Here is a 14,859-nt window from a genome sequence, read left to right on the forward strand (position 1 = left end):
CAGTACAGAGCAAACCCCCGCCGTCTCCTGTGGTCCGTGTGCAGGGCCCTTTCCTGGACCCTGGAAGTCGCACTGCACACAGTCCATCCATCCCAACTTCTTGTCTTGCTTGAAGTCTGTGCAACCTGTGGCTTTTTGCTTCTAATTCTGTGAATATTATCCGAAACTCGAGAGACAAAAAGTTACCAACGCCCGCCCCGACTCTTCGTAGCACTATTAGTACTCTTCAACGACACACAGACTAGCAACATGATCGGTTCAACGCCGCCAAACCTGACTCTTGCCTAAGGTACCGGAAGATCGACGTCTTCGGAGGCCGCCGTTGCTAGCCATTTGTCACTTACACGACGCTTTGCCAGAGTCGGACGAGTTGAACAGACACGCATGTATCCCTCTCCTCTTCGCTGTTGTCATCGAGTCGCGCTAGGCACTGAACTACATTCCGAGCTGTCCGTACATCAAAGCAGATCGACTGACTGTTGTTGTCCTCTGTCTGCTCTTCCTATCGCCACGCTCAGGCATGCGGGCTGCATTCCATTCACAACGCCTCCGCCGCCCTCGCCCGTAGTCCGATGGAGATGGCGTTGGACTGGTGTATCAAACGAAGCAAAAACGTGGAGCACGTGCTCCCTTGCTGCATGGAAATCCCTTTGCCTTGTCCATGCAAAGAGAACATCTCCATTGCACGGCCGGCTAACCAAGGGGGAAAACACAAAACCTCCGCTAAAAAATCCACGTCCCATGCCACTGCGTGGCTGGACGGCCGCCTTGCTCGCCCGAAATAGCACATGTTCTCAACCGGCGACTAGAACGTGTCGGTGTCCTCACCCGTACCGTCCACGTCTGTCTCGATTTGGTGGCAGTAGTAGTGATAGACAGTGTGAATGGTAATTTGGGCGATGGGACCTGTTCCTCTCACCTATAATTCAAGGTTTGTTGTTCAGAAACTTCACACGTTTCCACTTGGCCGTTGTCGTTAGTGACGGTCTCAGATGTGGGAGACAGCGTTAGTGTAGTCGAAGAGTGACTGAGGTTACCAGATAACGCAAGCTAAATGCATCAATTTCGCTGTCCGTTCTCGGCATGCAAAGACCTTAAATTGAGCCACAGTCAACGATCTGCTGGCACGACTAAGTGGGTGCCAAGTGCCCGTAGGACTTTTATTCATGCCGGCCGTAATGATATACGCCCGCGATGTACTGAACCCTAAACCTGGCTCGTGGGATGAGCCTACCAAACCGTGCTCAGCCCATTAATGGTATCCCAAACCAACGAAAAACCCGACCCAGCAATACTCCGGCAGTCTCTACCAATACCTCCTCCACGATGACAACAAATCGCCTTTCTCTAGTAGAAAGACTCGACCATGGTGTCCTTGAGCTTGGTGTTGACATTGTCCGGGCCCAGGCCCTCGCCCAGTCTGAAGACGCTCTCAATCACGCTGAGCTCCGTCGCCGTCGTGTCGAGGCCGGTAACGGCCATCCAGTCGTTGACGACCATGCCGGAGCCGACGACGTTGCTGCCGCGGTTGACACTGCCGGCTACCAGGGGCACCTGCAACAGGCTCGAGAGCTCATCCTGGTCCTGTATCGACGTCTTGGGGTGCACGAGACCGCCCTGGTTCGTGAGCGACATGTACGAGCCGACGAGCACGTTGTCGGCGATGGTCTGCCTGAACACCTCGACGCCGAGCACGTCGGCGATAATCTCCTCCGTCTCGCGCTCCAGGTCCGGGTGGATGAGAGCGATGTGGTCGTTGCATACGATGACGTTGCCGAGGGCCGACAGACGCTCTTCTATTCTCTGGATACGAACTTCGTCTGGCAGGGAGTTGCGGAGGTGTTGGAGCTCCTGATCTGACGTGGTGTTGGGGACCAAAAGACCCTTGCGGTTACTAGAGCCTCCAAAGTCAGCGACGGATGCTCGGAAGCGCCAGGTCCCGGTGCTCGTTGCTTACCCAGCCGTTAACCGACCGATGATGCGGACGCCGGCAATGCTGGCCCGGCAAATAGGGATCACGCCTTGCAACTCGGCCTCGAACACGCTGTAAAAGTTCTCGCTAGCGCCGGGGGCGACGAGAGCATACGAGTTGGTGAGAGTTGCGAAGCAACCAATCCTAAAGAAGGGGTACATCAACGCGTCAGCAAATCTTGTCCGGCACAGGTAGCATCGTGGTGCGGGCGAAAGAATACGCCGCACGATGGCGGGGTCGTTCCGGCGGGGCTTTTTCTCACTCGTTGGAATTCTCGAATTGCGCGCGCACCGCCATGATTATGTTTGTTCCGGGGTACTCGGTATTGACCACCTGAATGGTTGTTTTGAAGGGGGGAGTATCGAGGTATACAACAGCAACAGTCGTAAGGGATAGTCTTTCTGTGGGTGTTCCTGCGTAGGCGTAGGAAAAATTGTCGTCGTCCAGGGTCGTGCCGTCAGGGTGTTGTTGGTGATGGAATTTTTGCAACGGCGGAAGTCGCAATTAATAAAAAGCGACAATCGACAGAGGCCAAAGGTGGGGCAACAGAGCTGCCCGCGCGCTTCCAATCCTTCACCACCACCCACCTGCACCCACCTTTGCCTCCAAGGCGCTGCTGGCAGATTGCTTGGCCTAGAGGGGCGGCTTGGTGCGGGGCGGGGCACACCGAGTGAGCCTGTGTGGACCCTGATTCGCCTCAAGGCCCTCGAGCACCGGGGGGGAAGAGTCAATGGGCGCTGTATGGCTGATGAGTCACTCTGCATCTAAGCCGTCCGAATATGCGTTTCGCTGGGTCCCTATTACCAACCTAAGATGCCAAACCTGCCTTGCCTTTTTAGGATATCTTTTTCTGCTGCGTGCATTGTCACTCTGACTCCTCACATTACTCTCAATCCTAACCACTCGTCCCACAGCCAAGCTAGTCCCTATGCAGAAGATTTGGATGCAGTCATGTTTGACGCCAGGAGCCTGCAGTGGCATCTCACCACTGGTTCATGTTCATGATGGTTCACCGCCCTGAATCACCTCATCAGACCCCGTCATCGTGGCTTGAATCCGTTGTTACATTGGCGACTAGGCTATCACCCCCCCGTCCTGTTACGCTTCGTCCGAGAAGCCTCAGATACGTCTGCTCTCGCCTTCTCGTGGTTGGCAATAAAATCGTCCATGTCGACGTGTATCCGCAACCCCTTGGACAACATCGTGTCGAAAACAGATTTGAGTTCAAACTCGTCCATGACATTGACGAGAGTCGTGTATGCCTCGAGGGCCAGTTCCTTGGACCAAGGACAATGCCGCAGACCTCGGAGGAAGACGTCCTTGGCCTTATTCCTGAACTGCTTCCTGGCGTAGCTGAACCTGATGTAGCATCGCCAGAGACCTGGATTGGACCTGCATGCAGGGCTGTCGAGTGCCTTCTCAAAGGCCGCTTGTGTAGAATGCACGTTTCCTCTCTGTAGCTCATAGCGGATCGCAAAGATGCGATTGCTGATGCAGTCGTTTTCGTTCGTGAGAGCAACCTTGCGAAGGATGTCACGAACTGGGTCATCGATGCCAAATGTGGTCGATGCCCAGGAAAATAGGCTCAGAAAGAGTGTGTTTCGCGGGAACAACTCAATGAATTGACTGAGCTGATCTCGAAGATATGCACGTCGAAATGGCCTGTTGGGGGAGTTAGCTTTGAAATCATAAGAGGTTAAAGCACCCACCCTCGACTGGCGTGATAGTAAAGAAGCCTTGCGCCAGCTTGCAGAAGCCTCTCGTGAGTTGGTGACTTGTACTGGCCCCTAGCACATAGCTCTGAAGACATGGTCCATATTCTCTCCATGGCTGCTGAGATGCTTCCTTGGGCTTCGGATGTTGGTTCGGATCCTTCCTGTGCTGTGAGGTATGCTAGGAGTGCTAGGCATTCGGCGGTGATGATGGCATCATCTAGCTGCCCAGTAGAGGTTTCATGTTCCAAGTTTGCTGAAAGTGATTGCTGTGCCTTGAGAAGCTGTGAGGGAGCCCCGATCACTGCCTCAGGGGTATTCACATAGGACCCATCCGTTGAGGCACAGAGTCGGACAATAGCTTGTGCGTTGTTCCCGGCATGGAGTTCCATCCAGGCCCATGTTTTCCATAGGATCCTCCCCTCACTGTTGTTGGGAGTCTGTAATAACAGCACCGTTAGCATTCATGCCAACGACAGAGAAGAGAATGAAACCGGTACTCACAGAGATCAAGCCGGTAGCCGACGCAACTACTTGAAAGCCAACCTCTGACTTTCCATGGACGAACTCAGCCAAGGCGTAGGCGTTGTACAACTTCAGATTGGCCGGGTCTTGTTTGATCAAGGCTTTGGCACGTTTCTTGATGCTATTAGGTTCGTTGACCGCTTCAATAGAAAGCGAATATTCAGCCAGCTCTCCGAATTCCTTCGAGCTCACGAGCAGCCGTACAGCATTTGTCACCAAGGTTAGATTCACTGGCCCATCCAAAACTTTTGATGTGCTAGTCCAACCGGAGAAAAGCGAGAACCAGTCAGGGCCAGCAAAGAGTAAATCGGGTGACGCTACGAGGCGAGATCCGTCTTGTTTGAATGTCGGTGTCTTTTTAGATTCGTCCATGACATCAGGTTCATTCGGCTTCTGGAGTACATCGTTCTCAAACAAGCTCCAGCTGCCTGTAATTAACGCGTCATTCTCCGCTGCTTCGGTCCAGGCACTCGCTCGGAATGCCGGGGGCAGACAGCAAAAGAGTAGGAACGCGTCAACGAGTTGTTTCCAGACGGTAGGAACGGCACTCGAAGGTATGACGAACAGGAATTCCTCAATGTCAGAGAACATGACGACACGGTAGGGATCGTCTTCGAGAACATCATCCGTGGCTCGTGCTGGGCTCCTTGCGTTCGTTGCTCGGAGGCGTTCCGTTGCGCCCCACGATCTGTACACGTCCCGAGACCCTTGGATTGCACTGTCGTCTTTTTGTGATTCTGGTAGGTCGACGGTGCCGTTTACCTGGACATAGTGCCTCCAGCCAGAAGCGCCTTTCTCCCCTATCCTCGGCGCCTCATCTTCCCAGAAGTCTCTGAAAGAATCGAGTACCTGTAACTTTGCCACGTCATCGCAATTCGACGGCCGCTGGAGGTTGAGATCAAGGAGTGCCTGCCATGCCGCAACAGCCATTTCGCGGAACCCGGCAGCGTAGGTGAATCTCGTGGCTCTGAGGAAGACGAAGATCATTTGCTCGTAGCGTGAGACCTCCGAATCGTTCGTCGCGTGGCCTGGAAATGGCGAACCTGAGACCTTGTCCTGCTTGAGAATGGCCTGTAGTCGGTTGATATGCATAGCCTTGATATCAGTGTACTGAAACGTCGATAGGCTGGTGAGTTTGTTATCGACTCTGGCTTTCCACAAACAGAAACTCGAGTCGTGCTTCTTCGCCACATCCTCCCAACGATTGTCAAGTTTGGAGGTTGACCAAACTTTGGAGCCTTCAAGCATCAAACCGAGCAGCAAGCGCTCCTCATCCTCAGGCTTCTTTGCTTGGGCCAATGCAGACTCAAACATTGATGTTTTGATCTCGGCGAAGCTGTGAACTTCAGCTTTCGTAACTTCACGGTCCAAGCTCTGCCCGGCGTTCAAGAGGACGTCTTGATGCCTGATGAGTTCAAGCCAAGCCTCAATGTTCTCAGGATGCTCCTTGATTTTTCTGGCTAGCTGAATGGAGCGCTGTTTCAAAGGGTCATCCATGTCGAGGCCAGTATCCTCCTGAGCATCAGAGTCAAGGTCGATATCGCTGTCAGAAAACTCGTGAGCCTTGGCCTTGCCCTCGATAGATCGGTACGAGGGCCTCTCGTCGCCGGAAGACTGTGACTCTTCGATGTGCCGTCGCCTCAAATTGCTCAGCGGAACAAAGTCTTCTTCAACGCCGTGTGAGAGGTTTCCACTAGGCTCGTTTCGCAGTCGTATGCGTTTTGGCTTGGCTCGATGAACCTTGGGTTGGAACAGGGCTCTGTCTCTCGAGGAAAAGCTGCCCTCTCCAGGCATTCGAATGCTAAACTGCTCATATGAACCATCTCCGTGGATGAACAAATAGCCATCAGAGCCGAGGACTCGTCCCCGGTACCCACGACGGTACATGGGCACGCGAGAGCGATCGTTGCCACCGTATCTCCTGATCAAGGGGTCGCCCTTTTTGTCGAAGAAGAAGACACCTTCAGCGACGCTCAAGACATTTGACAAATCTGGCCTTGTAACAACTGACCGGTCCCGACTTCGGCTGCGACTCCTTTTCCGACGATGTTGGCGATGCTCAGAGCGATGGTCTGTGCGGTCTTCATGATGCCGAGGCTCACGGCGAGATCGCCTCTCCTTGAACTTGTCGTCCTTCTCATCCTTGCGGTCGTGGGAAGTTTTGGTGTCTAAAGGTGTAGAAGTCGAAGCTTTGGGCTTGAAGGACGAGAACTTCGGCACCGTCAACCTTTTCCCTCCAGTGTCCGACATGTTGACGACGCCAGCCTGCAACTACCGAATCATAACCACACCCCAGTGAAACTCAACGCGGCGACTTCGGGCTACCACTTGGGGTTGTAGGAGCTCCGGTTGCCGCCCAGGGTTTATGACTTGTCGCTGTGAATGAGTTGCGTCGTTGAATAGGTACCGTGGCCGTGGTTGTGGCGCGTATCGACGGTGGCGAAAATAGGAAAGCCACAAGCCTGTGACGGGTTAAGAATGCAGGTGGTTCGGTAGTCAGACTCTAACGGTACGGCGCCACCGTTGTGCGGTTCAAAGAAGTTGGAGCACGTGTGTGCTACGGAAGAGCGCAGGTCGCGGCTCCAACTGCAACTGGGGGCCTAGGCACCATAGCTGCATCTGGGGTTCGCGGTATGGCTGCCGCTGTCCCTGGGAAACCCGACCGGACCCAGGATCCTGGGTTGTCTTTTTGGACGTGAACCCAATTATCCAGAAACGAGCCCGAAACTAATATTTAGCTTCGTCTGAGACTAGGCAGTGTGTGTGTATGTGCGTGTATGTGTGTCAGACCTGCAATAGCTGAGTCTTTGGTATTATTGCTGAGGGTGTGATGTCTCTCGCGTACCGAATCGCACTGTCACGAACTGGCTGGCTGGCTGACCGGCCTAGCGTCGTGTTAGTTGATGGGGGATCAACGCTATCGAGCTCCAGAGAACCTTCAGGATGAACGAGCAGAATCGGGGACATTCCAAGATGGGAGCCCTGTGGCTGTCAACTGAAGAATCAGGATTTGGAGATCAGAACAAGGGATGGAACCTTGGAGCTGGTGGGATTGGATGAGAGAGCGGGCAACAGTCGGCTTAACGGGTCGCAACTCCCCCATGAATCGTGCAATCTCAGGGTCCTCCTGTCGGCATGGGGGATCTGACCGTAAACACACTAGAACACCGACCAATGGCCGCCACCAAATGTCTTACAGACGCATCCACCCCAAGGGTCACCCGCCAGGAAATGACCTCACAGCCAAGGCCGCGCTCCCACCGCTCCGAACAATTTACACGCCTACAGAGCTCGTCTGGTGGATCACGCCCTCAGCTTTACCGCGCGTGCCCTGGTGCACAGCCCAACCAAGGCCTCCTTCGGGAAAGTGGATGGGCGAAGGGGCCAAGTCGACGCCTTGTCGCACCGTCTGGGACAACTGAACCCGACCGACGGGGCGGCGTGAGGTTGTTGATGGCTTCTTTGCTTTTCTCTTCTACTCACGTCCACCCACGAGGATCGCTTTACCTCTTCCCCATCATCATCCTCGCGCGACCGGCCGCCGTACATCTATCCTTTTTCTTGTTGGCGACGCGAAAGACGCCAAGGAACATGTCTCGCCCACGATAGTCATCCGCACTACACCTCTTCGTCGCATCTGACACCGAACCTTTCTCGTCGTGATCCGCCTCCCGCCCCCTCCTACTAAAGGTATCTTGTGCTCGTGGTTAGTTTCCCGTAACCTTGGGACCCAAAGGGGAAAAGGGCGCCAACTTGCTTCACGTGCCAAATTCGGATTTGCTTCGACACAGACAGTTCATCCTCCGAGCCTCTACCCCTGATCGTCCTCTTTTTCGAACCAGGAGAAAACAGCCGTTTACTTTGGACTACTTGACCGGCCCATAACCGCGCCCATTGCCATCCTGTCCTGTATAGTGCAACCTTGCTTGCTTACCAGCTTACGGCAAGCTCGCCCTTTCATTCGGTCAAGGCTGGTTGAGCCCACGCAAACAAGATTCGAAACAAATTCGAGAACTTTACCGGTGCGAGCCGCTTTCGTAAGCTCTACCATGTCCAACCGACCAGACGACGACGGGCCTTCGGGGCCACCCTCGCCAATGAGCGCGAGACGACCAAGATTCGATTCTTCTCGAAGAGGCTCTGTTGGTGAACCAGATGAGCGCTCGCCTCTGCTCTTGGGTCCTCGGGCAAGGATACGCCGTCACCAATCCGGCCCAGAGAGCCCCAAGTATCTTACACCGGGCCTGTCGAGGAACCACAGCACCACTGGTACGTTAAGCCAGACGAAGCCTTCACGTGCCATTTCTGTCTGTACCAATGACCTGAGAAAGCTAACCCATGTACCTATCAAGGAAGCGTCGGAAGCTTACACCACAGCCGCAATCCATCCTTTGGCCAACGTCTGTCCTATGCTTTCTCTGACTACCCCGAACCGATGAGCGAGTCGAAGAGATCCATTCAGCCAAACGAGCGTGTGTGGTATGATCAGTTCACGTCGACCGACTGGGTTCATGATAACATTGTCGATGCCCACCGAGTAAAGGCGCTCAAGATGCGGAAGGACTTCCGGGGGAGGATATATGCCATCTTCGATGCCTCCCAAGGTTGGATTCTGAGTGCCGTGTGTGGCTTCGTTGTCGCCCTCGTCGCCTACGTCGTCAACTTGTCCGAGGCCACCGTCTTCGACTATAAGTACGGCTACTGTGCGCGTGGCTGGTACATCAGTGAGAGAGTGCGTTTCTTGCATACGATCAAGTTTTGTTGGATCCTGCTAAAATACTTTAGAATTGTTGTCCCAAGCAAGGACCCTGCCAAGATTGGCGGACCTGGTCCGAGGTCTTGCGGTTCTGGCCCTTTGGTGATGTCGGCACTGAGTTTACCATCTACCTGACGGGATGTATTGTCTTGGCGGGTGTCGCCTGTGCCATGACATTGACCACCAAGACCGTGGTGCCCTCAGCATATCGAATGACGACCTTCGACGAGAATCTTGCGGCGGAACTCACGCCTTTCGCGGATGATCCTGCTAGTGACGAAAGTCCGACCCCCCCAGAAGTTGTCGAGGCGGTTGAGGCTGCTGTGCCGCCCCCGATGGTTTACTACTCTGCTGCTGGAAGTGGTGTAGCCGAAGTCCGTGTCATCCTCAGCGGTTTTGTCTTGCATGGCTTTCTGGGTGTGAAGACACTGCTTATCAAGTCTGCTGCACTCATTCTGAGTGTGGCGTCTGGCCTCAGTCTGGGCAAGGAGGGTCCCTACGTCCACATCGCTACCTGCATAGGCAATATTGCGTGTCGGCTCTTCTCTAAATACGACAAGAACGACGCAAAGAGGCGCGAAGTCTTGTCCGCTGCCGCTGCCGCAGGAGTTGCCGTCGCCTTTGGTGCCCCCCTAGGGGGAGTTCTCTTCGGCCTTGAGGAGGTCTCCTACTTCTTTCCAGCAAAGACGCTCTTCCGGACCTTTTTCTGCTGCATCGTAGCTGCGCTGTCGCTCAAGTTCCTCAACCCCTATGGCACCCACAAGATTGTCATGTTCCAGGTCAAGTACGTCGCCGACTGGCACTACTTCGAAATCGTGTTCTACATTGTGCTTGGCGTACTGGGCGGCGCTGCAGGTGCGCTTTTCATTAAAGCTTCTAAACACTGGGCCAAGTCGTTTCGTAGGATTGGCGTCATCAAGACGTACCCGATGGTCGAGGTCTTGTTGGTCGCCATCGTCACCGGCATCATGAGTTACTGGAACGTCCACACCAAACAGCCTGTGGCGAAGCTCATGCTCAATCTGGCGGCTCCCTGTCACGACGGATCCGGGCGAGAGGACTATGGCCTGTGCCCGACTGCTATGGATGACATCCCTCCCGTTCTTCTCAGTCTCTTCACCGCGTTCCTGATCAAAGGCTTTTTGACCATCATCACGTTTGGCATTGTAGGTTTTACACGGTCCTCATGGTCTGGCGAAAATTCTAACTCGGCCACAGAAAGTACCTGCAGGCATCTATGTGCCGTCCATGGTGGTCGGCGGTCTCATGGGCAGGCTGGTTGGCCATGTCGTTCAATACATGGTCTTATTGTATCCCGGGTTTGGGCTGTGGGGTGCTTGTGCCTCCAAAGAGACGGGATCATGCATTCAGCCTGGAGTCTATGGTTTAATCGCCGCCGGCTCAACGATGTGCGGCGTGACACGGCTTTCGGTAACCCTCGCGGTCATTCTCTTTGAGCTCACCGGCAGCCTGGATTACGTGCTGCCCTTCTCCCTCTCGATTCTGGTGGCAAAATGGACCGCAGACGCCATTGAACCAAATAGCATCTATGTGAGTGGGAAGACACATGTCGCTTTTGCGGAATAGCACTAATACTTGCCAGGATCTGTTGACCAACATGAACTCGTATCCGTTCCTCGACAACAAACATAAGCCCATCTTCACTTCAGATCTCGCCGACATTGTTCCCCGCGTACGTCGAGAGAGGACCATCGACATCAGCGCCTCCCCTGCCGTGTCGGCCGTTAGCCTTCGTACCAAGCTCCAAACACTACACAGGGCCGGAGAGATCGACGGGGGTCTGCCAATCATTCGAGACGGAATTCTCGTTGGTTTAATCCCAGCTCCCGATCTGGAATTCGCCTTGGACAACTTGGACGACGAAGCCTCGAGCATGTGTTTGATGGCTCACGTCACGAGCATCGAAGATTCCGATGATGAGGAGGAGGTAGACAAGACTGACTTTACCCCGTATATCGATCCGGTGAGTGACTGTGAGAGAAGCCAGGAGATACCACGGCTAACTCCATGAAAACAGGCTCCTGTTGCACTTGACATACGGTCACCCATGGACCTTGTTTATGAATGCTTTGTCAAGCTCGGCCTTCGCTTTGTGTGCGTCCTGAAAAACGGGCGATATGCCGGAATGGTAAGTTTGACGGGTAGATCCGAGCAAGAAGGGGATGGGAGCTAACGGAATACAGGTACATAAGAAGAGCTTCGTGAGGTACATGCGAGAGCTCGAGGAGAAAGAAGGCCACTGATTTGGCCGATCCTCAATGGAGCTGTAGAGTGCGTGAGGCGCGGCCGGAGGGATTTTTCGCATTTCGTTTCCACCACCATGCAAGCATTTTCATCTCTGGCAAAACTGCCAGAACAGGAGGAAGGCCTTTTTCCCCCCGTATACCATCCATGTCGAAAGACAAGCGGTTCAGGTTCAGCATCTAAGGACACGGCGTTCATGCATCCACTATTCATTGTTTCAGGCCAGAGCATTCTTGTAACCCAAATCTGCATAGCATTATGTCTCATTCTTGATGTTAAAGTTTTATTTTGTTTTCTTGGGGGGTTAATCTTACACCCGCGTAGGGACAACCATTGGAAACATGGGACAGGCTAGATTGTTTTTGACGTACGGAGCCTTTTTGCTGCATAACTAGAATCGCCGCAATGGTGGCGAGAGAACCCCGTTCCAATACATGCAACTGCTGAAAGAACACGCGAAAACTTCATCACTGTCGAGTCACTGGATTAAGGGGCTATGCAGTCGGTTCTGACGCGGAGGCCCAACGCGTACAGGCCGGGATTCCGGAGCGGATCTGCGACCGACAAGTCTGCCGGCCGGAGAGGCTACAGCATATCCGGCATCGGCCAGGGCACGCGGCGGGAGGATAGAAAACTCGCCGTTATCCTTCCGAGGCGTTCGGCGGCACGTATTAGCCTTCGTAGGTAGGCACGCAGAGTGCGGCGTCATCAATTAGGTGACGGAACAGGTCAGCGGACGAGATGCAATGTTAGGTGGCGGACCGGCAACGTTTCCCGGTTCCGGTCTCCGGTCCCGATGACGGCCTTCAAGGGTTTGCAAGACACCAAGTGGGCGACGCTAGACCCCAGACATTGCCCATAGTGCCCACCACACGGTCAGTTCGTCTCCCTCTTATCAATGGAACTGCGCGAAGGGGAGAATTATCGGCTGATACGCCCGGCTAGGAAGGGACTGACGGTCTACGGAGTGACACCGAGGGTTTCCTGGACCCAAATGAAAGATTGCTGCGAGGATCGAATTGATGTGGGGACGGCGACCAGATAGGAAACTGTATCTGTAAGGTAGAAAGAAATGCAACGCGGGCTCGATGACATTCCCGTCCAAGCTTCCACAAAGTTGAGCCCGTTTCGGGACGACGGGCTCCTGCACCGAGATCTGGGGAAGCCCGTTGAGGTGAACCAATATGGCTGTGTAACTATTCCCAAACGGCAGGTTTCCCCGGGCACGCCGTCGACGCGCGCCAGCATCAGGAGGCGATGTACGACGGTGGCGGCGTAAACGGCGGCGGCGTAAACAGCGTAAATTACCCCTCTAAAGCGCCTCCCAAGAAAAGGAGCCCGTGTCGGGTCCAAGCAGTGTGTCACTGTGTCACTGTGCTGATTTGTGTGTGTGAGGTCAGGACCCCCCCGCATTTTCACTCATTCTGGCACGTAATCTTGGCAAACCGCCGTACATCAGACCCTGTTGGAGGGGATACGTACTGTACTTACAGAGCTAAGCTTGCCGCAGCTGCAGCCGTAGCCCGTGCCGACCGGTCTGATCGTGGCATGCATGTATCTTGGGCTCGAGTCAACACCAGACCGGGGGTGAAGGGACATAGCTCAAACCAGGTACATATCGTGTAAAACCGACTAACTACCACTACTGTCCATCACGCCTCCACCCGGCAACAGGGCGACGAGAAGTCGATAAGCCGTGACCACCCGTTATCTATAAACCTGCCCCTCCCCCGCGCAGCGACGCATTTCACGAGTCTTCCTTCTTTTGTCTCTCTGTCTTCCTCTCCCTCCTCCCTCTCCCATCTTTTGTCCCAATTGGCCACTAGGTACCTTACCGTTCGACCATTGTGTCCCCCTCCGATATCGCAGAGTTTTTCCTACTTTCACATCTAGTTCACGATACCCCACGAGAGCAGAGTCGTTGAGAGCCATTTTGCCGGCACCAGAGTGTGAGACCGAGAGAAAGAGCAGGAAGAGAGCAAGGAAGAGACGCAATATACCCACACGCACACAGAAGCAATGGTCTTCACCAGAGCCTCCGCTACCTTGGCCCGCCCGGTCATCCGGGCGGCTAGGTCTTCGGCCGCGGCCTTGCCGCGCCGGACGCTCTGCGCCTCCGCCCCGCGCATGGCCGCTTCCGCGAGCCTCTTCCCCGGCGAGCCCTCCGGCCCGTCTCTCAAGACCGAGATCCCGGGCCCGGCGTCCAAGAAGCACACCGAGGACCTGCACAAGGTCTTTGACACGCGGAGCTTGAACATGCTCACCGACTACAAGAAGAGCAAGGGCAACTACATTGTGGACGCCGACGGGAACGTGCTGCTTGACGTGTGAGTGGACATGGCCCCCTTCTCGAAAGCCTGATCGGAGAAAGCTAACACACGTGCGCGCGCGTCGGACAGTTACGCCCAGATCGCCTCCATTCCCCTAGGCTACAACAACCCAGCCCTCGCCAAGGTGGCCCAGACGCCTGAGATGGTCAACGCCATCATCAACCGCCCCGCGCTCGGCAACTTCCCACCCGAGGACTGGGCCGAGGTCCTCCGCTCCGGAATTCTCAAGGTGGCCCCCAAGGGGCTTGACCAGGTCTTCACAGCCATGGCCGGCTCCGACGCCAACGAGACGGCCTACAAGGCCGCCTTCATGTGGCGCCGTCAACAAGAGCGCGGCGGCTACGACGTCGACTTCACGCCTGAGGAGACTTCGTCCGCCATGGACAACAAGTCCCCCGGCGCCTCCGACCTCTCCATCCTCTCCTTCCGCACCGGCTTCCACGGCCGCCTGTTCGGCTCCCTGTCGACCACCCGCTCCAAGCCCATTCACAAGCTCGATATCCCCGCTTTTGACTGGCCCCAGGCCACCTTTCCGCTCCTCAAGTACCCCCTCGAGGAGCACGCCGAAGAGAACGCCGCCGCCGAGCAGGCCGCGCTCAACGAGGTCGAGCACCTCATCAAGAACTACCACGTTCCGCCCGCCGCCGTCATCGTCGAGCCTATCCAGTCCGAGGGCGGCGACAACCACGCCTCGCCCGCCTTCTTCCGCGGCCTGCGCGAGGTCACCAAGCGTCACAACGTCCTCCTCATCGTCGACGAGGTCCAGACCGGCGTCGGCGCCACCGGCAAGTTCTGGGCCCACGAGCACTGGGACCTCCCTACACCGCCCGACATGGTCACCTTCTCCAAGAAGGCACAGACCGCCGGCTACTACTTCGGCAACCCGGAGCTGCGGCCCAACAAGCCCTACCGCCAGTTCAACACCTGGATGGGCGACCCGGCCCGCGCCATCCTCTTCCGTGCCATCGTCGATGAGGTCGAGCGCCTCGGCCTCGTCGAGAACACGGCCCGCGTCGGCGACTACCTCTTCGCCAAGCTCGAGGGCCTGGCCGCCCGCTACCCGGGCCAGTTCGCCAACTTGCGCGGCAAGGGCCAGGGCACCTTCATCGCCTTCGACAACCCGCGCCGCGACGAGTTCCTGAAGAAGGCCAAGGGCCTCGGCATCAACATTGGCGGCTCCGGCGAGAGCGCCGTCCGCCTGCGGCCCATGCTCATCTTCCAGGAGCACCACGCCGATATCCTGGTCGAGGCCCTCGAGAAGATTGTCAAGTCTTGGTAACCACCGGGGATGAGATGTGC

General features: G+C 55.5%; 4 protein-coding genes across 4 annotated transcripts; 2 read left to right on the plus strand and 2 right to left on the minus strand.

The window, feature by feature from the left end:
• Positions 1–1,347: 1,347 nt before the first annotated feature.
• On the minus strand, positions 1,348–2,269 carry CH63R_02697 (Eukaryotic translation initiation factor 6; the record flags this gene model as incomplete). The annotated part of the gene is made up of 3 exons (XM_018297672.1): positions 1,348–1,894; positions 1,958–2,116; positions 2,235–2,269. The coding sequence occupies 3 exons, from the start codon at positions 2,267–2,269 to the stop codon at positions 1,348–1,350; spliced, it is 741 nt and encodes a 246-aa protein (XP_018162488.1).
• A 785-nt stretch (positions 2,270–3,054) lies between these two features.
• CH63R_02698 (Duf1740 domain containing protein) lies at positions 3,055–6,459 on the minus strand (the record flags this gene model as incomplete). The annotated part of the gene is made up of 3 exons (XM_018297673.1): positions 3,055–3,634; positions 3,682–4,124; positions 4,189–6,459. 3 exons carry the CDS (start codon positions 6,457–6,459, stop codon positions 3,055–3,057), a joined length of 3,294 nt encoding a protein of 1,097 aa, XP_018162489.1.
• Positions 6,460–8,258: 1,799 nt separating this feature from the next.
• Positions 8,259–11,229, plus strand: CH63R_02699 (Voltage gated chloride channel; the record flags this gene model as incomplete). Its single annotated transcript, XM_018297674.1, has 7 exons — positions 8,259–8,478; positions 8,562–8,941; positions 8,995–10,131; positions 10,184–10,516; positions 10,569–10,949; positions 11,004–11,114; positions 11,170–11,229. 7 exons carry the CDS (start codon positions 8,259–8,261, stop codon positions 11,227–11,229), a joined length of 2,622 nt encoding a protein of 873 aa, XP_018162490.1.
• Positions 11,230–13,249: 2,020 nt separating this feature from the next.
• On the plus strand, positions 13,250–14,839 carry CH63R_02700 (4-aminobutyrate aminotransferase; the record flags this gene model as incomplete). The annotated part of the gene is made up of 2 exons (XM_018297675.1): positions 13,250–13,557; positions 13,630–14,839. 2 exons carry the CDS (start codon positions 13,250–13,252, stop codon positions 14,837–14,839), a joined length of 1,518 nt encoding a protein of 505 aa, XP_018162491.1.
• Positions 14,840–14,859: the final 20 nt, after the last annotated feature.

The sequence above is a fragment of the Colletotrichum higginsianum genome, chromosome 2 (assembly GCF_001672515.1).
Source record: "Colletotrichum higginsianum IMI 349063 chromosome 2, whole genome shotgun sequence".
NCBI lineage: Eukaryota > Fungi > Ascomycota > Sordariomycetes > Glomerellales > Glomerellaceae > Colletotrichum > Colletotrichum higginsianum.